The sequence below is a fragment of the Chiloscyllium plagiosum genome, chromosome 10 (genome assembly GCF_004010195.1).
Source record: "Chiloscyllium plagiosum isolate BGI_BamShark_2017 chromosome 10, ASM401019v2, whole genome shotgun sequence".
NCBI classification, from domain to species: Eukaryota; Metazoa; Chordata; class Chondrichthyes; order Orectolobiformes; family Hemiscylliidae; genus Chiloscyllium; species Chiloscyllium plagiosum.
Window position 1 is genome coordinate 65886070 of NC_057719.1, and position 23619 is coordinate 65909688.

The 23619-nt window shown below is 40.6% G+C and overlaps 2 protein-coding genes across 6 annotated transcripts in view; one reads left to right on the plus strand and one right to left on the minus strand.

The window, feature by feature from the left end:
* The window catches only part of chrm5b (cholinergic receptor, muscarinic 5b), a 51454-nt gene extending 38164 nt beyond the window's left edge, over nucleotides 1–13290 (minus strand). For 2 of the 5 annotated variants that reach the window (XM_043697986.1, XM_043697982.1), the window contains exon 1: nucleotides 13197–13276. The gene's annotated coding sequence lies outside the window, so the exon portion shown is untranslated. Of the gene's footprint in view, nucleotides 1–13196 lie in introns of all 5 variants that reach the window. The other 3 variants (XM_043697985.1, XM_043697983.1, XM_043697984.1) reach the window with 2 other exon arrangements.
* aven (apoptosis, caspase activation inhibitor) overlaps nucleotides 1–23619 on the plus strand; it is a 114477-nt gene that overhangs the window by 26684 nt on the left and 64174 nt on the right. The window contains exon 2 of the mRNA XM_043698493.1: nucleotides 545–710. Coding sequence (XP_043554428.1) covers nucleotides 545–710 — 166 coding nt within the window. The remainder of the gene's footprint in view (nucleotides 1–544; nucleotides 711–23619) is intronic.

Here is a 23619-nt window from a genome sequence, read left to right on the forward strand (position 1 = left end):
TGTATATGGAGGTTGGTGGGGTGGTAGGTGGGGACCAGTGGGGTTCTGTCCTGGTGGCGGTTGGAGGGGCGGGGTTCAAGGGCGGAGGAGCGGGAAGTGGAAGAGATGCGGTGGAGGGCATCGTCGACCACGTTGGGGGGGAAATTGCGGTCCTTGAAGAAGGAGGCCATCTGGGTTGTACGTTTTTGGAACTGGTCCTCCTGGGAGCAGATGCGGCGGAGACGAAGGAATTGGGAGAATGGGATTCGCCTGAGATAGAAATAGAAAGGTCGAGGAAGGGGAGGGAGGAATCTGAGACTGTCCAGGTGAATTTGAGGTCGGGGTGGAAGGTGTTGGTGAAGTGGATGAACTATTCAACCTCCTCGTGAAATAGCCCATGTGGTTCCATTGTAGTATTGAGCATAGATTACGAAGTTGCACAAGATTACACTTACTTCATAAGCATACTTTTGCTTTGTCAAAGTTGTTGTAACATAAGTCTTTGGTGAGTCTGTTAACACTGTAAGGATTATATATCACAAAATTTATTTCTTTTATTTGAAAGGATGAAGGTGCTGTGGGCATAAAAGAAGATTATGATCAACCGAATGAATTTTCTAGAAGACAAATAGTTTCAAATTGGGACAGGTACAAAACTGAAGAAAAGGAACTCGATGATAGTAGTGAATCTTTGCGAGGTACAGATTTCAATGTGCTGCTGAGTTCTGCAGGTAGGACATCATTGTTCTTCAAGTTTGCAAAATGATGCATAAAAAGTTTTAAACTTTAAATAGAATATTTTTTTGAGATTAATTTGAAATGTAGTCTGAAATCTGTCTTTTTAGTGCACAATATTAGAAGTGAAAGATTCATTAGTTGAATCAGTGCTTACTCAAATCTAAGGAATGTTAACATATCTGTTACATAAACACATTTAACCATTCTTTACTATATCTGGTTTGACTGCGTCAAGTACACTTCCCTGCACGTTACTCCGGAATGATCATGCTAATAATCCTTGGCTTCTTTATTGCACTGGGCTGGGGTTGGTGAAAATGGCAGAGGATAACACGCTGTATCCTGGAGATTTCTGGGGTGGACAGTGAGGACCGGGGGGGTTCTATCCTTATTGCGGTTAGAGCGGATGGAGTTCGAGGGTGGAGGTGCCGGAAGTGAAGAAGATGCGATGGAGGGCATTGTTGATTAAAGAACACCTCATCTTCCACCTCAGGACCTTACAACCACACGGCATCAACATTGACTTCACCAGTTTCTAAATCTCCCCTCCCCCCACCAGATCCCAGATCCAACCCTCCAAGTTGGCACCGCCCTCTTGACCTGACCTACCTGTCCATCTTCCTTCCCAACTTTCCGCTCCACCCTCCCCACTGACCTATCACAATCACCTCTTACCTGCATTCACCTATTGCCACCCACCTACTGAAGGCCTTATGCCCGAAATGTCGACCCCCCTGCTCCTCAGATGGTGGCTGACCTGCTGTGCTTTTTCCAGCGCCAGACTTTTTGACTTTTTTTATTGCACTACCAATCATCTGATTAAAAAGAACTTTCTTTTGTTTACTGCACTCTCACCTACACATTGAGGGAGGAGCTCATGGGCTCTTTGTTACTAAGATTGAAACCATCCATTCAGCTGCCTGTGTTACAGTCCCTGCTTTCCCATGTGGTGAATCTGGTTTATCTTCAAGAATTGATTGTACTATTTGAAGAAGAGGCAAGCATTCATTCAGTGTCTTGGCCAACATTCTGACTGTAACTAATACTGGCCAAAGAAAATAGCTGAAGTTATTTGTTTCATTTTATAGTTTAATAAATCTTCTCAACCTTGGGCATTTGTAACTCTGTGTCTTTTCATACATTTTCTTTATTCCACTGTAGACTGAGCAGTTTCCAGGTTATTCAAGCCAGAAAATCTTCCTCTGCCATAGGCATATTGATTGATTGTTTCCATTCTATATCCCACCCTTTTATTCAAAATCCTTGTGTATTTATGTCAAAAAAAAATGTCAAGATCTTATTCTCTCTTTTCAGATGCTAATAGAAGTGCTGCAGCATTTTCTATTTTCATTTCACATTTCAAGCATTTGGAATTTTTTCATTCATGATTACTATAATTAAGTATTCAGATGTAGATGTAACACTATATGCATAGATTGACAAGAAGGAGACTATTAGATTGTCAGCTAATGTAATTAAGTTAAAGTTAACGACAAATGATGTATGTCACTTCATGAGAAAGAAATTCCATTTACATTCAGTCAAGTAATTTACTCAACGAATGGGTGCCCTTTAGTTGGGGGAAAGGTCTTGGGGTAGGTGTCAGCCAGTTATTAAATGTTCAGCAGCAATGCAAGATAGCTACAGGAAAAGTAAATAAGACTTCTGGAAATCTTGCGAAGAGCATAAAGTTCAAAACTATGAGCACAATATTTAAGCAAATAAGGATCAGATGCTTTGGCATTAGGAGTATTGTGTTTGGTTTTGATCCACAGTGTTCTCTTAGATGCCATGACATTTTCTAGCTTGTCTTATGCAAGTTGGGCAAGGATTTTCTGAAATAGTTTCACTTGTCTGTGTCAAGGTTTAAGACTACCAGCTGTTAGGAATGCTGAAACATGATTTTGCACTCTGCTGAGCAGGTCATGTCATACTATATTATGGAGTTTCAGTTAAATACTTATAAAATTAGACAAAGGCTATTAAAATGGCCACTTCCTGTGGCACTTTGAGTTTCAAACATTCCTAATTCTCAAGCGAATGCTCAGCAATGTATGCACATCCATCACCATCTGAGGAATAGATATATCCTTCTGTTTGAGAATGACTCAGCTCAAAATGACTAGAGTTCCAGCTGGCTTGTTGCTCTGTTTTCACCTTAGTCAAAAGTAAATACCAGAATGCAATCTGTGTAAGGTGAATGCGAAGGGATCCTGTCAGCCTTCTACTGTATTGTGATGGTGCATCACCCCCCGTGGCTCAATGTGTCAAACAACACATGATGATTGGAATAAACATATGTGCCAGTTTTTCATTTGGATTAAGGTCCTTGAATTTGGCACACAATGAAGGAATCACCTTGTCATCTGCTTTTGAGTCAGCTAGTTGCTAGTTTGCAAACAGAGGTCCACTGAGAGCCAACAAAATAGCTGCAAGTCATCCAAAAAAAACACCAAATCTTGAAACTGGGGAACAAGGAGAAAGATTCTGTCCAATTGTTCCAATTTTGAGTTCATCTGAGAACCAATCTATCAGAAATTCGACTAAAAGAAACCTCCAAACCTACTAAGAATCCTCTTTACCAGATATTCACTTCAACAGTAAAGCATTAACTCCATCTAAGAAACTACAGGCCTCTGATAACTAAAAGCTGTAACCATGTTTTACCAACATCTTTAATCTTTGTGGGTGTGAAGACAGTTGAGTGAAACATTGGGTTAAATCTGGGGTAAATGTTTGATAATAAATAAACTCTCAAAAAGCTTTTTGCTGGACTTATTGAATTGGTACTCACTCTGAAGGGCAAAGATATATCTTGTATATCTGAGCAGTAAAAGGGAACAGATACATTCTGACTGTGACAGAAGCCTGTTGCTGTTTTGTTCATGTTTCACTTTTGCATCTAAATTCTTTATGGCCAAACAATGTATGAGGTCATATTTCAGTCTTCTAATAAGCACTTTGCAGCAGGACTTCCATCTGATTTCCTCTGGCCCTTAGTATCGATTTCGGGTAATAAGACCAATTGATGAGCTCCATTTGCTGCTCCAGCTACGAGCAGCTAACTCTGTAAAATGGAGACTGTAAATATATGAGTTTGATAAAATGTTTAGGCAACCTCATTTAATTAAAGATATCTTTTATAGAAGAAATGTATCAGCTCTTCCCATGATTGTAGGCTAACCTGGACAACAATAACATGTATAGTTAAGCATGGATCTCCAGAAGTTCTACTGATGTTTCCATTTCCTACTATACTACATCACCACCTTGCTGATAGCCTTAGATGATTTCAATGCCAAGTCAGAGATGTACAGCATGGAAACAGACCCGTCCATGCCGACCAAATATCCCAACCCAATCTAGTCCCACCTGCCAGCAACCAGCCCATTTCCCTCCAAACCCTTCCTATTCATATACCAATCCAAATGCCTTTTAAATGTTGCAATTGTACCAGCCTCCACCACTTCCTCTGCCAGCTCTTTCCATACACTTATCACCCTCTGCATGAAAAAGTTGCCCCTTAAGTCTCTTTTATATCTTTCCCCTCTCACCCTAAACCTATGCCCTCTAGTTCTGGACTCCCCGACCCCAGGGAAAAGACTTTGCTTATTTACTGTATCAATGCCCCTCATAATTTTATAAACCTCTATAAGGTCATCCCTCAGCCTCCAACACTCCAGGGAAAACAGCCCCAGCCTGTTCATCCTTTCCCTATAGCTCAACTCCTCCAACCCTAGCAACATCCTTGTAAATCTTTTCTGAACCCTTTCAAGTTTCACAACATCTTTCCGATAGGAAGGAGACCAGAATTACAATGATGGAGATTACATGAGTTTTCCTACAATTCTCAACTGTTCCAGAGATTAAGTGGTGCCCTCTGCAGGTTATTTGTCAGCTAAATCACAAGATTAATCCATCACCACTATCTTGTGATATATCAACGAGTATCTGGTTGTCAAGAAAATAAACTTGCGATTGAACAAAATGAGGAAGGGAAAACAAAAGGGAAGAATCAAATGGAATGAAAAGGTGAAGTAAAGAGATAAAAGAATAAAGTTTGAATTAATTAGTCCTAAAAATCAAAATAAGTCAACAGATATATAAGAATAACTTAGCGTATTTACATGTCTGTAATATTCAGGTGGTGTTACAATTTAAATGGAATAAAAGCAGAACTTTGCCTAACACGTTTAAATGATTGAAGCACTGTGTATAGTTAGCTACAAACATCTCTCATGTAATGGTAAGGTTAAAGCAATGTTTTCCTGGGATGTAAGGACATTGCTGAAAAGACCAGTATTCGTTGTCCATCCCTAATTGCCATTGAGCCACCTAATTGATCCATTACAGTCCTTGTTGTAAAGTTTCATGCAGAGAGGTGCTGGAGAGAGAGAGAGAGAGTCCAAATTTTAACTCTGACAATGAAGGAAGGCAGTTAGGTTCAAATGCTAAGATAGTGGTGACTTTGAAGGGAATGCTATACTTGTTGTCTTTGTTCTTCTGGGTGGTAGAAGTTGCAAGTTGAAGGTATTGTCAAGGAAATACCTTGACGAGTTGCATCTTGTATATACTATAGTATGTGCTGCTGCTACTATGTGCTTCTGCTGGAGGAAATGAATGTTTAAGATGGTGAATGGTGTATCAGACAAGTAGACTATGTTGACTTGGTTAGTGTTGAGCTTCTCAAAGGTTTCTGGTTCTTCACATCCTAAGTCAGTGAAAAATATTCTCTCGTATTCCTAAGGATTTTATTCCATTTAAATTTTAACACCACCTGAATATTACAGACATGTAAATATGCTAATATTATTCTTTTATATCTGTTTAATTATTTGTGGTTTTCATGTTGCTGGAGATTTTGCTCGTTGACAGTGGTTGGCAATTTATGTCAGAAGATTTGGAAATATTTCTGTGTCACATGTGCTCTGCTATCACCATATGACCCACCATCAATTGGTGTTTCACAAAACAGCATGTAGCTTGTGAAACAGTCGAGACAAAAGCATTCCCTACTTGACAAGGTGGTGATTCACATATTTCCTCTCAATGCAGGCTAGACAATTTTCTGTTCCTTTACTGAATAGCCCCAGAACAAGTGAAGATGAGTCATAATATACCAGATATAAATCCTGTCTTGGTTAGAGAATGCAGTGACAAAACGCCAAGGTGGTAAGGAGAAGGGTGGCATGAGGGTTCTTATAAAGAAACTAGGTATATTCATGTAGTTAATGATGATTGGGGAGAGACTCTGTTAGTGTTACGTAGATCATTTACTTGAAAAGGAAAATCTGATTAATGGAGAGCATGATAACAACAGTGGAAATTCCTCCTGTAGCTCCAAGTGTAAAGCACAAAAAAACTCCAGTGTTTGCTGATTTCATTAACTTTATGAAAAAAATTTGTTATTTGTCATCACATGCTGATACTTTTCTTAAACACATATTGGTGTTGAAGAAATTCTTTTTTATCATTAAGTTGCTCAAGTGATATCATTAACCGGTAAAGCAAAATGAGCCATGGTCTTTAATTAATACTCTTCTATTAATGTCACAGTTTCAACCAGTAGAATCTATCGTCAGAATCGCAGTTCAGTGTTGGCATGGTCAGAGATATAGAAATGGCAGAAAATACCTGGTCAGAAAGAAGGCAGATTGGTTAATTGAAAGTATGTGGAAAAGAAAGAGGTAAAATATTGAAGTGTGAGCCTGCTTCCCATTTGTTGTTATTTATCGTTTTTTTTGGTTGAAAGAGGCAATCAAGCCAAATACAATTAAATACTGCATGTTTGAAAATGATATGCAAAACACAAGATACATACTTGTTAAATTTGAAGTAATCAAAATTTCTTAGTTGGATTTAAAGTAACCTCTCTTTGCAGAGTTAACTTCATGAAGAAATGATATTTTTATTATTTCTTGTCATGCTGATATTACTCAAACAATATTGATCATGTATGTACTAATTGTAAACCCATTTATCATTTTTTTTTAAGTGAGTCTGAGATATATTGTAAAACTGATCATATTGTGATACTGCTCCCTCTTGTAAGTGAGGTGTGTGACACCGTATGGCCAGTGTGGTAGACTATCCTTCAATGTAATGCTATTAATTGGCTGGATCTTCTGAAGAGCTGCAATTATTGTTGGATTGTTGCTCAAACATTCCTGAAACCCGGACACGGTTCTGCATTTTTGGGCATGTTTTGCGAGCATGGCTTTTTAGAAATACTTGGTTAGAGACAAAAAAACTGTAATCCAGTTGCTGGAATCCAAAACAGACAGGTAGGAGGCTGGAAGAACACAGCGAGCCAGGCAGCATCAGGAGGTGGAGAAGTTGATGTTTTGGATCTCTTAAAAAAACAGTTGCAGCTCTATAAGATGATGGGGGATGTGATGGCAGACTGGACATGCCATAAGGTAAATTTAATGTCCAGTGTGATATTAGTGATTGGTTGAATGAATGAATACAGCTCTTGGATGATGTATAAGGAGTATTTGAAGGATGGCAGGTGGGTAAAAAGCTTGGGTTGGGAGGGTCAGTTGGATTGGGAGCATAGTCAGGTGGTGGTGGTGGGGGTGATTATTAGATCTGTCATAGTCCAGTGGTGGGATTGGGGGTCATTGGTTTCATCAGAACTTAGGGCAGGGAGTTAATCAGCGCTGAAAATGTGTTGCTGGAAAAGCGCAGCAAGTCAGGCAGCATCCAGGGAACAGGAGAATCGACGTTTCGGGCATAAGCCCTTCTTTAGGAATGAGGAAAGTGTGTCCAGCAGGCTAAGATAAAAGGTAGGGAGGAGGGACTGGGGGGAGGGGTGGATGAGTCCAATGACCTGCATATCCTCGGTGGAGTGGGAGGGGGAGTTGAGATGCTGTGCTACAGGTTGGTTGGGTTGGTTCGTCCGGGTGGCCCAGAGGTGCTCTCTGAATCGCTCCGCAAGTCGGCGGCCTGTCTCCCCAATATAGAGGAGGCCACACCGGCTGCAGCGGATGCAGTAGATGATGTGGGTGGAGGTGCAGGTGAATCTGTGGCGGATATGGAAGTTTCCCTTGGGGCCTTGGAGAGAAGTGAGGGGGGAGGTGTGGGCGCAAGTGTTGCACCTCCTGCGGTTGCAAGGGAAGGTGCCGGGAGTGGTGGTTGGGTCGGTGGGGGGTGTGGATCTGACAAGGGAGTCGCGGAGGGAGTGGTCTCTACGGACAGCTGATAGGGGAGGGGAGGGAAATATATCCTTGGTGCTGGGTCTGTTTGGAGGTGGCGGAAGTGACGGCGGATGATGCGCTGTACATGGAGATTGGTGGGGTGGTAGGTGGGGACCAGTGGGGTTCTGTCCTGGTGGCGGTTGGAGGGGCGGGGTTCAAGGGCGGAGGATCGGGAAGTGGAAGAGATGCGGTGGAGGGCATCGTCGACCACGTCAGGGGGGAAATTGCGGTCCTTGAAGAAGGAGGCCATCTGGGTTGTACGTTTTTGGAACTGGTCCTCCTGGGAGCAGATGCGGCGGAGACGAAGGAATTGGGAGAATGGGATGGTGTTTTTACAGGGGGCAGGGTGGGGGCCGTCATTTCCGCCACCACTAAACAGACCCCACCACCAAGGATATATTTCCCTCCCCTCCCCTATCAGCATTCCGTAAAGGCCACTCCCTCCGTGACTCCCTCGTCAGATCCACACCCCGATGGCTGCGATGGCAGTCCTGGGGGTTGTGAGGGGTAGTTGGGTCAGCAAAGTTAGTTTGAGGCACTGGAGTTGAGTTGCGGATAGTCTGTGGGGTGGGCTGTTGATGGGTCATGCTGATTAATTGAGAAATTCAGTTCTGTAGTTACCCAGATAAACCAGAATGTTTCATTTTTAACACTTCGTGACTGACTGTTCAGCTAAGGACATCAAAATTCTCCCACTTCTCTGATTCTGATGCTAACTCGGAATCAGAGACTGTTACAAATGGCTCCAGAGCAAGGAAAGTACGTGCTGGAGGTTCAAAAATCCTCAGCAATTCCCACAGAGGGCGCTGTGTCATGACCTTGCAAGGTCCTAATGCGCATCTACCTTTACAGTAATGAGACTGTGAGGCATGGAAAACAGCTGAATTGCTTCCACCTCTGCTACCTCAGGTGAAGATTGGGATCTCCTAACAAGGCAGTGTGCAGACATTTCAGTAACATACGTTACATCAAGCCTGCTGTCAGCATGAGACGCTGGTTCACTCATGTCGCTTTTAGAAGGATGTCTGCAAGTGAAAATTCAAGTTGACTGGAAATGGTGGTAATGAAGGGAAATCCTTGCTACAGATTGGATGGAGAGAAGCAGTTAGGAAGGGTGTGTAAAAAGCAGAGGACAAAAGAAATGACCATATGGCAAAAATGAGAGCGCCCAGGAAGGAGAAAACATAGCAGTCAATCTCAAGCTAATGTTCTTCATCTGTGCCACCTGCAAAGGGAACTGCCGCTTCTAAAACAGATTCTAAAACCACACATGATGTTCAGTCCAGAAATGGTCTATGTTCTTTGCAACTTATGCAAACTGATGGTTTATAAGGTTGTAACATTAGCAAAATGTTATTAATTGTTAACTTAAGATCAAAAGGCCAAAAGAGTTGACTTACAACATGCTAATTACTTTGTACATTATTAAACTTCTCAAAAACATGCCAAATCTATCATCTGTTATAATTTGCTTTGTTCCAGATGCCAATGGGAATTGATTACAGTATCACACACATTCTATCATACAAATAAGCAAAAAATTTGTGTAAAGGAATTTGCATTTATATAATGTGTATCACATCCTCATGTTGTCCCAAATTGTTTCACAACACTGGATTACCTAAAAAGCTCCATCTCTGTGTTTAGATTGGTAAATGTGACAGGAGCTTATGCACAAGGTCCCTTTTAAAAATAAATGCATAACCAGGCAGTCTATCTTTGGTAATGATGGTTGAGGAAGGAATATTGGCCATGACATATGGGAAAGCTCCCTGCCTCTCCTTAAGTAGTCCCATTCAATCTTTTGCCTTGAAGTACTGCCAGCCAAGCGGCCTTTGATTTCAGGTACCAGTCAAAGGACAATCCTTGATAACCCTTGATTATGCTGCACTCACCAATTTTAAGGAACTTTTCCTGGAAATCTGAGGCAGAAATAAACAACAGGTAATGAAGTGTCACTGGACTCAAAACATTAACACTCCTTTCATCCCACAGATGCCACCAGACTGTGTTTCTCCAGCAATTTTTGTTTTTGTTTCAAACCTCCAGCATTCACAGTTCTTTGTTTTATTATAACAGATAAAGAGTACTTTGTGTATTATGATACATAATGTGGCTCAGATAATTAAGTTATATTGGCCTCAAACGGTAGTGTTTTGATCCTACTTGCTAGTATCGTAATTTTTTTCCAATCTATTTTCTCAATTGCTTAGAATTCACTGCTAAGTTGGGACATTCATTTATTACATTAAAAAAATGCAGGACCAGTTTGCACATCTTTTACATCAGTCTTACTGCATCATTGGTTCTCTCCTTGTCCCTTTGCTTGCTTTCCTTCCAAATTCTCCTCAGTGATCATTCTGTTCCTGCTCAATCAATCTACTCAGCTTGAAATCCCATGTTTGTTCTTTACCTCTGGCTACTGAGTTGTAAATGTAATTAGGCAGTTCTGATATTCCTTGATTTTATATGTGACTTTTAGATCTTAAGTAAATGCACACTGCGCATGATAAATGAAGAGATTTACAGGATATGTGGCACCGTGTCTTTAGGGTGACTACTGCATGTTGTTATTTCCTGGGTAAGCATTTGCTTTCTGGTTGACAGATTTTAACTGTATAAGTACAGCCTGTGCTCAGACACCATGTATGGAATAGTCTCTTGGTCACAGCAAGAGTCGATACTAGAGTAGTTCATCACCAATTATGATTATTTTAAAATATCAGTGATTTGTGGTGCATGAAAGTTTGAAGAACTACAAATAAAACTGCGTGTAGTCTCTAATGCTTCACAAAGAATAATTGTCTGCAAAACCATATGGAAGATTTGAATTTCTGCAGTGTTCTTTGTACAGTGTTTCAATACACTTTCTGGGAGCTAAGAGCAGGGTCAAAGAGAAGGCTGTTGAAAGTGTCTGGATATCAAGGCAGATAGAATCTTATAACACAAAAAAGTAAACTACACAGCCTATAATGCTTGAGTGGTCTTTTTGAAAAATTGTCCAATTTAATACCTCACCCCAAGATTTTTTCCCACAACCATACAAATTAATCCTATTCCAAATATATTTCTAGTTGCCTTTTGAAAGTACCTATGGAATATGATTCCATCACCTTTTCAGGTAGGGTGTTTCAGATCTTAACAGTCTTCTCAACGAAAACATTTATTCTTATTTTCCCTCTATTACAAATTATTCTAGACCTATAGACTTTGATTCCCCAGTCCACTTCAGGAGTTTACAAAGGGCAAGGGCATTGTAGCAAAAGGAATGAAAAGTAATTTATGTCACAGAGCTGCCATGTAGACATGAATGACTAACATGGGTAACAGAGACAGGCAAGGTAATGGAATGATTTGAATACAAAGGACAGGAATCTCATTGGTTCTTTGAAATATGGAAAGTGAGTGATTTGGATGTGGGTCTTTTGGCAGCATTAGGGAGAGAGAGAGAGAAAGGTAGCAACTAGCATTGTTTTGCAAGAAAATATTTTATAGAATACCAGCTATAAGCATTCAGCATCATTCAAGTGCTGCATAAAGCTTGCACAGGAAAAGAATCAGTCCCAACATGATGATGCTAATGTGTGAAAATTATCTTTCTATTTTCTATGCTATTGCATTGCTGTAACGATTTCTTTCCTGTTACTTTGACAATTGAAGGATTTTAATCCTTTTAAAATATCCAAAATCCTGAGATTTCTCCATCTTCCCCCTTCTCTTTTATTTTCCATTCCTTCTTGAAGCTAATGACTTAGGTTATGTTGTAGTTCAGTACATGTCCACATCCTTCTGGAAGTGTAGATTACTGATCATTCTCCATACATAAACCTGGACAATAATTTCAGGAGCATACTTGAAAATAGAACATTTCCATGTCTGAAAGATGGCTCACTGCAGTCAACTGGAAGAGGTTACTCTGGCCAATTTCATTTCCTTGTGTTTTCTCAGCATTGCTGTGGTTAAGATCAGTTGTTGCAACACAGAGCAGAGAAAAGCAGAGGTATTCCTGTTATGTGGAACTCAATGCTGTCCACACAGCACACTTGCCACTGAGCTATTGATTAGATATGCTTTGTAATTTTTTTTAAGCCATATCCAGTTTCAGTATGTCAGTGTTTTTCATTGAGCCAAAAATGCAGTAATGTTCAGTTTCCTTTTCTGAAGTTCATTGAATTTAAATTATCTTATTCATTGATGCAATGATTTGTTTTAAAGAACTTTTAGAAACAGTAAGCAAATCTGACTCTTCTCTCTCACTGCAATGGGCAGTTCTGATATCCCTCAATTTTATATGCGCATTTTGGTATTTCATTTCAGGATAAGGTACAGGAAGGACTGTGGAACTGTAGTGGGCAATTTTGAGGGAGTAGAATAGAATCACATTAACTATTAGAACAGACTCAAGCAAAATCAGCAAGGAAAGGGAAAGTTGTATAAACCAAGCTGAATTTGTAGTTTATGAATATTTTGTTGTTTTTTTTATTCACTGATATGCATGCAGCAACACACATTTCAGTTTCACCTAGAACTACTGCTTTTCAAACAGTACATTCCACTATATCTTGGTACATGTGACAATAATAAATCAATTCCAATCTTCTACCTTCCATCATGAATAATAACAAATTGCAGTTTTACAAAAGTATTATTGTGTTTTAAAAGGATGGCAACGTTGACTTTTATAGGCTGATTATTTCTGAAGACAAGCTTTTTTCACTTACATGTAAAATTTTAAGAACAGTAAGACACTCCTGAAATATTCTAGACTTTTTATGTCCACACTGTAACATGCTGTGTTGTAATAACAGAGAATAGGTACTTCTAAGAGAGGCTCTCCATACTAAACTAGGTTTTATAACTTGAAAAGTTGTGATAATTATTTTGTAATGGGGTGGTCAAATAAGCACAGAATTTTGTTAATTACCTAATATGCTTAGTTATAATGGTTACTTTATAGATTAATTTAAATGTGCAACAGTGTTGCACTAAATGTATACCTTTTGACTTAAATTAATTTTGCCTCAAAAATCTTTTCCAAGCAGTTGACAGTACACTTGTGTGTCTTCTACTTATTTGTCAGAATACAAAATAGTGCAAGATATTAAATAGCAAGAGTTTACTGTGTATTGGCAAAGCAGGGCTGGTAATGCAAATATTTTAAAATACTAACATGCTGGTTAAAAACACCATTATACAGCAAAAAGGTGTGCTAAGAATGACATCCTTGCAAGTTTCTTTTATAAAATACACAACAATTTGTATAACAACGAACCTACTTACAAAATAGCAGTATACCTTCATACAGCATCTTCGCCGATCAGCTTTCTTCAACATGAAATGCAGATTCAATAACAGAGTCGGAAGATAGAGGCTAAGCACAGGGGTGTAGTGGTATACCATCTGTTATCCTTTCTGCACCTCCCAAATATGAAATCCATATATTAGCAGATTCCTTTTACAGATGATTTCCTTCTTTGTAAACTCTTAGCTCCTTTTCTTTCATTTTTTTATTCACAATGTCGGTTCAGACTATTCCTTCAGATCCTGCATTGGATAACAACCTTGGCAGCTAGAAAATGAAAAGCTGTCACTTGTGTTTACACTACAAGGCCAGATCAACTGTCCTGAAACAATTCCAAGGTTCATGATTACCTTTTTAAAAATCACCTATAACAGCAGCTCGCTTGCTCCGCTTTCCAGTCCCTATTTGCTCTGTTGGTTACCATTGTCTTTAGCAATTAGAGTCTGCTGCTCATCAGCACACCGCAGGGCTCTGTTGGAAGTTTACAGCTTTGCATTTTCAGTTTGAAGAGACAGAACAGAATGGAGATGCATGTGCACTGTGTTCACTGTTGCAGCTTCCATTAAGTACATTTGTATAACATTAGTCATGTGAAAGATGAGAAAAAGTCTTAAAAGGGCAAGATGTTTCTCAGTCTTGATGTGCTGAAAATGGCATCAAGACCCTGCTGATAGTTCAGGCAATGATGGATGCTTTCATACATAATAAACCAATTAATTGCTTTGTCTGAAAGATAGCAATGTCTGCTAATCAGCAAAGCAACGAATATTATAGGTACAGATTTTTTCCCCTTTGTTTGCACTCGATCGTAAAGAATTAATTTAAATTGTATTTGGCAGACCTGACATTCTATAATTTTAAATTTTTATTATAATATTATGACGCTTTAGAGTGTTTCTGCTTCAGTTTTTAGAATTGAATCATTATGATTGTGACCATTAGATTATACAAATTTTTGACTGTTATTAAATTCAGATACTAAGTGAAAATAATCATTTAGGAATGGGACAAGGATTTGTCTCTCTCTCTCCGACTTGTCCTGTCTCAGCTAGACGAGCTGCAGCCAGTGCTAAGATGGCTGATTTGAGTCAAGAGTGTAAGGGATGCTTTTCAAAGAAACTAAAACAGAAGTTAAATTTTAAAATATCTAGTCTTTTCCTTTTGCGTAGAGCTGTGGAGACATATAGCTTAGATTCATTTAGGTGCTGTTACCTGATCATACAGTGCATTAGTACTCAACCACGTGTTATGATAGTCAGAATCACTTCCATGCTTGAGATTCAAATATATTGACTTCTTGCTTTTACACTATTAGAATGCACTTAATGGGAGAAGGATAAGTAAGTGTACTTCTATTGGTTGCATCCTGAGTTAATTGACTCCATATTTTAAGAAGCCTTATTTCTGTAAATCTAAACTTGCAGTTGTGCACAGAAACTAATTTCAAGGCATTAAATGTGAGCACCTGTCCCTGTTGATGTTATGCCACTGCTGAGCAGACAGCTGTAAATTTGGAAGGGGGAAGCGTGATATCCAGAGGTTGCTGTACTTAAACAAAAGGCATACAGCTGAGCAATATTGTGTATTTTTAATTCCCTATGCCATTTCAATTCTAAACACTGCCTTCAGCTCTGTTCTAGTGAAGCTCAACAGGAGATAGACAAATAGTGTCTTGTATTTCAGCTCAACACTTTACAGTCATTTGGACTTAGCATTGCTTTCAATAACTTCAATCTGTAACTAATGTCATATCATTGGACAGCACATTCAGCCAATAATTCGGAATTTTACATACAGTCTTCTGACCTTTTTGCTTCTTTATCTTTCTTGTTTCCACTTCCCTTTGTCTTGCACCACTAACCAGTTTGCTACTTAGTCATTTCTGCCTTCCAACCTGTGGCATACATTCCTTTTAATTCTCTTTCTCCCCCCATTTCCTTTCTCTGTGTTTGTGCTTGTTTAAAAAATTGTACACTTCTTAACTTTGTCCAGTTTTCATGAAAGCTCATTCACCTGAAATGTTAAGTTTGTTTCTCTGAGTACAATGTGCTGCCTGATCTGCTGAGCATTTACTGTTATCATTTCAAACTTGATGCATCTAAAATATTTTGCTTTAGTGGAATAATGCTTTAAGTTAGAGCTATCTGGGAGGTCAAGTCGATTCTTTAGAGAGAGCTTAGGGAAATTTAGTAGGAAATTTGGTGTGCATTACACATCACAATGAGGAATCTTAGAAGCTATGCCTGTAAATGACTTAACAACTCTATTGAATAGTGTGGTAGAATAATATTCAAAACAATTGCAGTCAATGTTCACTATAAATATTCAGTTTCCAGTTGGAGAAAAGCACGAGAAAATAAGGTTGTGAAGGTTAGTGGGCCAAAGACTCAATTTATAGACTGTCGGTTTGAGCCTAAGGAAGAGGATCAGAGAGTTAGGGGTGAAGACTTGAAGAAACTGAGTAGCTTCAAATACCTGAGGTTATTGTTGACAGAAGATTGAAGTATGACAATGGAAATTAAGCACTTTATTAGCTCAGATTGGAATAATTGGAAGAAATGAAATGGAGTATTATATTTTAGAAAATTCTGACTGAATTCAAAAGTAATAATCTATAAGACTGGTCTTGTTGAACTGAATTGAAAGTGGAGCAATGTCAAGAAGAGAGGAATAATGATTACATACTATTAGGATGCATGTACTGAGATGGATATGTGGAATAATGAGAAAGGACAAAATCAGAAACTGGTGCATCAGGGGGTCAGTCAAGATTGTGGGAGTATTGAAGGGAAGTGCCTGAGAAGAGATTGAAGTGGTATAGTCCCCTATTGTGTGGTGAGTACTGGAGAGGGGTCTGGTAGGATAAAGAAGAAAAGGAAAGATGCTGGTAAGTGTACACATCATGGGATTGGGAAAGGACTGGGTGACTGACAGGAGGAAATGAAGAAGGGTGACCAACCAGCATTGTGGCAGCCCCAAGTGAAATGAGAAGAAATTATAAGAAAAAGGAAGATTCGCTTTTGAACTAACATTTGCAAAGTAGAAAAAGTGTGATTTTCTACAATAGATTAATATTTTATTATTATTTATTATTTAAGTTTTTGCTACTGTCTTTTTCCACATCACTTGTTTTTCAGTATTTGCAGCTGGCTTTCTAGAAACCTTTTAGATTCAGTGTATTTGGAGCAGCGTCTGGTTGATGGCATATGACATAGATAGCTACTTCAGCTTCCAGCAGTAAAGTGCCAGGAAGGTTTAATATCAAACTGAGTACTAGAAAGAGATTTCGGATTTGGCAGAGTTCATTTTTGATTTTAATGCCGTTATACCTCTGGCTGTGGAAAAGTGTTCTGCTTAGTGTACTAGATAGTAGAAATCATACACACCTTTCCTGTCCTCCCACAGGCAGTTCACATCCGTCCTCAGTGATTTTCTTTCTTTACCCATTATGGAATGGAGCAATTGAAAAATGTGTGGACAGACCTTCAAAATAAATTATCCATCTGTGAAAGGGCGCAAATGGGCAAAAAGATTTGTGCTGTGACCTGTGTTATGGTGAATTGAATAGCTAGGACTGTTGAGAGGGCTTTCAACTAATTAAATGGGCGAGGGCTTGGGAGTGAGTACATGATCTGATAGAAGTTTATAAAATTAATGAGAGGTATAGATAGAGTTAAAGGCAGTTGTCCTTTTCCTATGTTGGGGGACTTCGAAACTAGGGGGCACATTTTTAAAGTGAGAAGAGAGAGATTTAAAAAAGACATTGGAGGCAATTTTTTTTACACAGAGGTTAGTTCACGTGTGGAGTGAACTTCCTCAGAAAGTGGTGGATGCAGGAACAATTACAATGTTTAAAAGACATTTGGATAGGTACATGAATAGAAAGGTCTGGAGGGATACTGGCCAGGACAGGCAGATGGGGACTAGTTTAGTTTGGGATTACAATCAACATGGACTGGTTGGACCAAAGGGTCTGTTTCTGTGCTGTATGATTCTATGTTGTTAAAAATCACACAACATCAAGTTATAGTCCTATAAGTAATCTGGTGTTGTGTGATTTTTAACTTTGTCCACCCAAGTCCAACGTTGGCTCCTTCACATCATGACGCTATGTAGGCCACAAAGCAAAAGAATGTGTTGACATTGCAGGGCAGTTATCTTGCTAATGATGCCCAGAGTTGGACTGAAAGGGGCAGACTGTCCTGGTATAAGAAAACAGCAAAAATAGGGTCATAAGGCTGTAGGGGGAATTGAGCAAGACTTAAAAGCCAACAAAAGATTACTCAAAATGTCAAGGTGGAAATAAACTAAACAAGGGTAAACTGAAAGAGTAATGAAGGGACTGTAAGAGCTTCTTTAAATAAACAAAATGGAAAACAGACTAAAATGAACATAGGCCCCTCGGAGAACATTCGGGAAATGAAGTTGGGTAAATAATTATGGGAACCAGAAAATGGCAGAGCAGTTGAATAAATACTTTGCATCAGTTTTCATGGAATTACAAAAATACAAAATTAAGGAGCACAGTTGTGGCAGGTTGTGGGAGGTAGGGGTTGAGGTGGAAGGTGTGTGAAGAAAAAGTACACGGGAAACTAATGGAGCTAAAAGCTGATAAGTCCGCTGAAACTGATGGGTTGCATCCCAGGATTTTAAAAGAGGTGGCTGCAGAGAAAGTAGATATATTGGTAGTAATGATCTAAGAATTTTTAGATTCTGGAAATGTCCCGGAGGATTGGAAAACTACAAATGTATCCCCTTTATTCAGAAAAGAAAGGAGACAATAAAAGTAATCTAGCATCTGTCATTGGGAAAATGTTAGCATCTACTGTAAATGTTGTAATATCAGAGCATTTAGAAATGCATAATATAATCAAGTAGAGTCAACATGGCTACATGAATAAGGAATCGTGCCTGACAAATTTATTACAGTTCTTTGAAGAGGTCACTGCAATGATTGTAATGAGGTCAATCAGTTGGATCTCATGGAATATGAGCTTCTTGATTGGGCCTGTTAATCTGGCAGTACTATAATCAAGAGTGTTCATGTGTAAATAAATCTGTTGCACAAATACCAGTCTCTGTAGAGTTATTTCAGCGACAAGCAGGATAGATAAAGGGGAACACATACACTTAATATATTTTCATTTCCAAAAAGGATTTGATTCAGCTATTACACATAAGTCAAATTAATAAGATAAGATACTGTTGGGAGGTAGTTTATTAGCATGGATGAAAAATTGGTTAACGAGCAAAAAAGGGAGAGTTGGGATAGAAGGGATATTTTTAGGATGAAAACCTTAAGTAATGGAGTGCCAGAGGGATCAGTATTGGCCCCACAATTATTTACAATATATATTAAAGATTTGGATGAGGGACATAATTGAACTATTGCTGAGTTTGCAACTTACACAGAAATAGGTGGTAAGGCAAGCAATGAGAATGACTCTCGATCTGCAGACGGACATACGTAGATTGAGTGAGTAGTCGAAAACTTGACAGTTGGGATATAGTATGGGATAATGTGACAGTTTGTACTTTGGCAGGAAGATGAGCTGAGTTTTATTTAAATGGAGAAGGCCTACAGAAAATTGCAGCACAAGAGGGATGTGGGATTTATGTGCCTAAAGCACAAAACTCTAGCATCAAAGTTCAGCAGGAAGGAAAAGGAACTCTTGGCATTTATATCAATTAAAATAGAGTATACAAATAGGGAGGTCCAGCTGAATCTGTACAAGACACTCATTGGACCACATTTGGAAGACTGTGAACAGTTATGGTGTCTTTAACTAAGCAAAGATATCCTGGCATTGGGAACAGTCCAGTTAAAGGTCTCTAGGCTGATTCTGGGTATGGAGCGATTGTTTTATAAAGAGAGAGGTTGAGGAGGTTTGTACTCATTGGAGTTTAGAAGAATGTGAGGTTACGCTATGGAAACAGTTAAAACTCTAAGGGGTCTTGACAGAGTGATGTGGCAAGGTTAGTTTCCACTTATGGGAGAGACCAGGTCTAGAGAGCAAAATCACAAAGAAAGTGGTTCGCTAATTCAGTCAGAGATGCGGATCTCTGAGAATAATGAATCTGTGGAATTCTTTATCCCTTTGTGCTGTTGAAGTTAGCTTATTAAGTATATTCAAGGGTGAGTTTGGAAAGATGTTTAATCAGTAAAGGAATCAAGGGTTATGGGGCTAAGGCAGGAAACTGGAGTCAAGGATTATCAGGCAGAGCAGACTCAGTAAGCAGAATGGCTGACCTGTCCTACATCTTCTGGTTTGCATGTTCTGGTTTTATTTTACAAATAAATAAAGCATACCTATAAAGCCCTGTGTAGTGGTTAGAAGCAGGTGGACTTATTTGATTGAGATCCTTAATTGGGATTTTTTACCTCGGCCAATCAGGAAAGCCTTGGCAGACCAATATAACCGGGGAGGAACTGGAGATTTACGTCAAAGAAAAAAAAAGAAACAGGAGTGACCTACGGCCATACTAGTCTGAAAAAAAAACCGCCAGCTCTCGTCTGATCTCGGGAAAAAAAAATATATAACCGGGGAGGCAGGACCCGATCTGGAGTGGCTCCCTCTGTGTTTCTCTGACCAATCGGCTCTGCTGACAAGACGGTGGCCAGGTTCGTGACCAGCCGAGAGCCCTCTTTCACTGAAGAAAAGAGCAAACTCACCCGCCTGCGCTCGTTCGGGGTGGACTCGGCAAATGGAGATTTGGATCAGATATGACCTGCCCGCACAGGTAGGTGCCTGACTGGCAGGGGTCAGGACCATGGCTCCAGGACCTCCTACCTTGCAAGCACACCTGCTGGCCAACTGGTGGAAGATTTTTGCGCAAAGTCTGCGGGGGGGTGGGGGGGCTGTCCTTTACGAAGCTGGATATGAGCCACTCCTACCTGCAAATGCGACTAGGCGAGGAGTCCCAGAAGAGCGGCACAATTAATACCCATAAGGGTTTTTACCAATATACGAGACTGACATTTGGGGTATCATCAGCCAGTGCCCTTTTCCCAGCGGACCGTGGAGAACATTGTACAAGGGCTACCCCGAATTGCCACTTACAGAGGAACCTCGATTATTTGGCATTTGATTATCCAAATATCAGATTATCCAGCAAGATCGTAAAGTCCCAATACTCGGCTCAACTATGTTATCTGGAATTCAGTTAACTGAACGGAATACTCTCCTCCCATGTCCTTCGGATAATCAAGGTTCCTCTGCGTCTGGAAGACGTGCTAATAACTGGGAAGACCAACAAAGAGAACTTGGACATAGTGCTTAAATGTTTCTCCCAGACGTGCATGTGCCTCAGATGGGAAATGTGTGTTCACGGCATTTCAAGTGGCCTACTTGATTACAGAGTTGACAAAACTGGAATATACCCATTGGAAGATAAAATGAGGGTGATCAAAGAAGTCCAGCCTCCCATGTCTGTAACAGAGCTTAGGTATTCCCTTGGGTTAGTGAATTATTACGGAAAATTTATACGCAACCAAGCCTCCATCTTGGCACTTTACACCTGCTATTGAGAAAGGGTTAGCCTTGAAAATGGTTGCAAAGTACCTTTATGAAGTACCTTTAGGAAAGTGTAAAAGCAGCTATTGTCATCTAAGGCATTGGCCCACTATGATCCGAAGTGAGAGGTAGTGCTGATATGTGATGTCTCCCTGTGCAGTATCGGGGTAGTGTTGGCTCACCAGTGGCCCGATGCAGAGGAACCCCCAATAGTGTAGCTTCCGGACTTTGGTTGATGCCCAACAGAAAGATGCCCAGATAGAGAAGGAAGGTTTGGCGGTCATCTTTGATGTGAGGAAGTTTGACCAGTATCTTTATGGACAGGAATTTGTCATAGTAACAGATCGCAAACCCATGGTAGGGCTACTGAAGGAAGACAAGTGGTGCCGCCCATACCGTTTTGGTTTTAAACTTCATGGACACCCTTCCTGTCACCATTGATAATATCCAACTGTGGACACAAAAGGATTCTGTCCTAGAAAAACTAAAACAGCTGGTGGAAATGGGTGAGACAGAAAAGCCATCACAACAAGGGTTGAAACCTTTCTGGACACAGTGAGACCAGATCACTATAGAGGATGACATATTACTGTGGACAGCGAGGGTGATTGTCCCGAATAAAGGTCACCGCCAGATACTGGCTGAACTCCACCAGGGTCATCCAAGGGTTTCCAAGATGAAGGTGCTGGCAAGAAGCTATGCCTGATGGGCATGGTTGGATGTCGACATAGCGACATTGGTGGCCCAGAGTGCCAACAAGGACAAAAATTGCCACCAGCAGTGCCACCATATACGTGGGAATGGCCGGGAAAACTCTGGACTCAGTTGAATGTCGACTACGCTGGTCCATTCATAGGCTCAGTGTTCCTGGTCATTGTGGATGCCCTTTCAGAGTGGTTGGACATGCATAAAGTTTGACCACCATCTCAGGGATGATGATTGAGAAGCTGCGAGCCTGGATGCCTGGACATATTGGTCACAGACAATGGGACGTCATTAACCAGCAAGGAATGCAAATACTTCCTAAAGACAAATGGCATTTGGCAAATAAGGACAGCTCCATACCATCCATCATCCAATGTCTAGTGGAAAGAGCAGTCGAAACTTTGAAGGCAGGCTTAAAGAAGCAGCCTACAGCGTCCCTTAATACCAACTGTCCCGGTTCTTGGTTGATCGTGGGGCCACCCCTCACATAGCAACAGGGATAGTTCCAGCAGAGTTGCTGATAGGGAAATGGCTCTGCACCAGATTAAACCTGATATTCCCAGACCTGGGTGGTGGTAGGAGGCGGAATTGTGAGGAGGGGATGAAATATCTTACAAAATTCAGGTTGATGAGGCGGTCCTGAACAAACGCATGGATCACATGAAGGTTGTTACTTTGGGGCAGGGGCCACCCTCAGAACAGCAAGAAGGCCTGTCAGAAACCGTAGGTTCTCCCCCTCCCTCTAAGTGTCAAGGAAATTTCCGACTCCAAGATGGATGCAGTCTCGATATTGTTACTGCCAGAAAAAGAGGAGGGAACTGTCCCAAGATATTCTGAATGCAAGAGATGAGCTACAGTGTGGTACACGCCGCCTGAGTCAGAGGAACCGGACCTGGGGTGAAAACTTGGCAGGAAAAGCTCCAAGAGGCAGACCAGGCATACATCCCCAGACTTCAGGGGTTGGCGGAGGGATGTAGTGATTGGAACCAGTGATTGGACTTTGTTGACTATGAAATCCTTGATTGGGGTTGTTAATCCCAGCTGAAAATGTGTTGCTGGAACAGTGCAGCAGGTCAGGCAGCATCCAGGGAACAGGAGAATCGACGTTTCGGGCATAAGCCCTTCTTCAGGAATCCTGTTTCCCTTGGACTAGAGGGGCCTGGGTTCTAGTCCCACCTGCCCCAGACTTTTGTAATCGCATCTCTGAACAGACTGATTTGAAAAAAAAGTTTAAGAAAATGTAAACAGTGGATTTAGAATCTCCTAAGTTCAGGGGAGTGACTTTGAGCTGGGTGACGACAGCCAGTGTACAGTGTACAAGCAATTAACGGGTGACTTGGTGACGGGATCCTGCCTTCTGTGTAGTTATTTCGCCCTGCAGTTGCACATTAACTTGATCAAACTCTGAATAGTCAGATTTTTAGTTCATTTACAGGCTTTTCTGATTATGAATTGGTTGTGCAGGTGGTGACTACAATATTTTGATGTGCTTAGGTCTGCTAGCCATAATGGAGACCTGGAAGAATAGATAACACACTAAAGCCACCAGGTCCCCTCTCTGACTTTCATGCTAGTAATTGTTACTGTCTAGTTCCTGTTGGCCACATGAGACACTAATAAGCTGCATGTAGAACATAGAACATCGAACATAGAACAGTACAGCACAGAACAGGCCCTTCAGCCCAAGATGTTCTGCCGACCACTGATCCTCATGTATGCACCCTCAAATTTCTGTGACCATATGTATGTCGAGGAGTCTCTTAAATGTCCCCAATGACCCTGCCTCCACAACTGCTGCTGGCAACGCATTCCATGCTCTCACAACTCTCTGTGTAAAGCACCCGCCTCTGACATCCCCTCTATGCTTTCCTCCAACCAGCTTAAAACTATGACCCCTCGTGTTAGTCATTTCTGCCCTGTGAAATAGTCTCTGGCTATTGACTCTATCTATGCCTCGCATTACTTTGTATACCTCAAATGGGTCCCCTCTTCTCCTCCTTTTCTCCAATGAAAAAAGTCAGAGCTCAGTCAACCTCTCCTTATAAGATAAGCCCTCCAGTCCAGGCAGCATCCTGGTAAACCTCCTCTGAACCCGCTCCAAAGCATCCACATCTTTCTTATAATAGGACAACCAGAACTGGACGCAGTATTCCAAGTGCAGTCTAACCAAAGTTTTATAGAG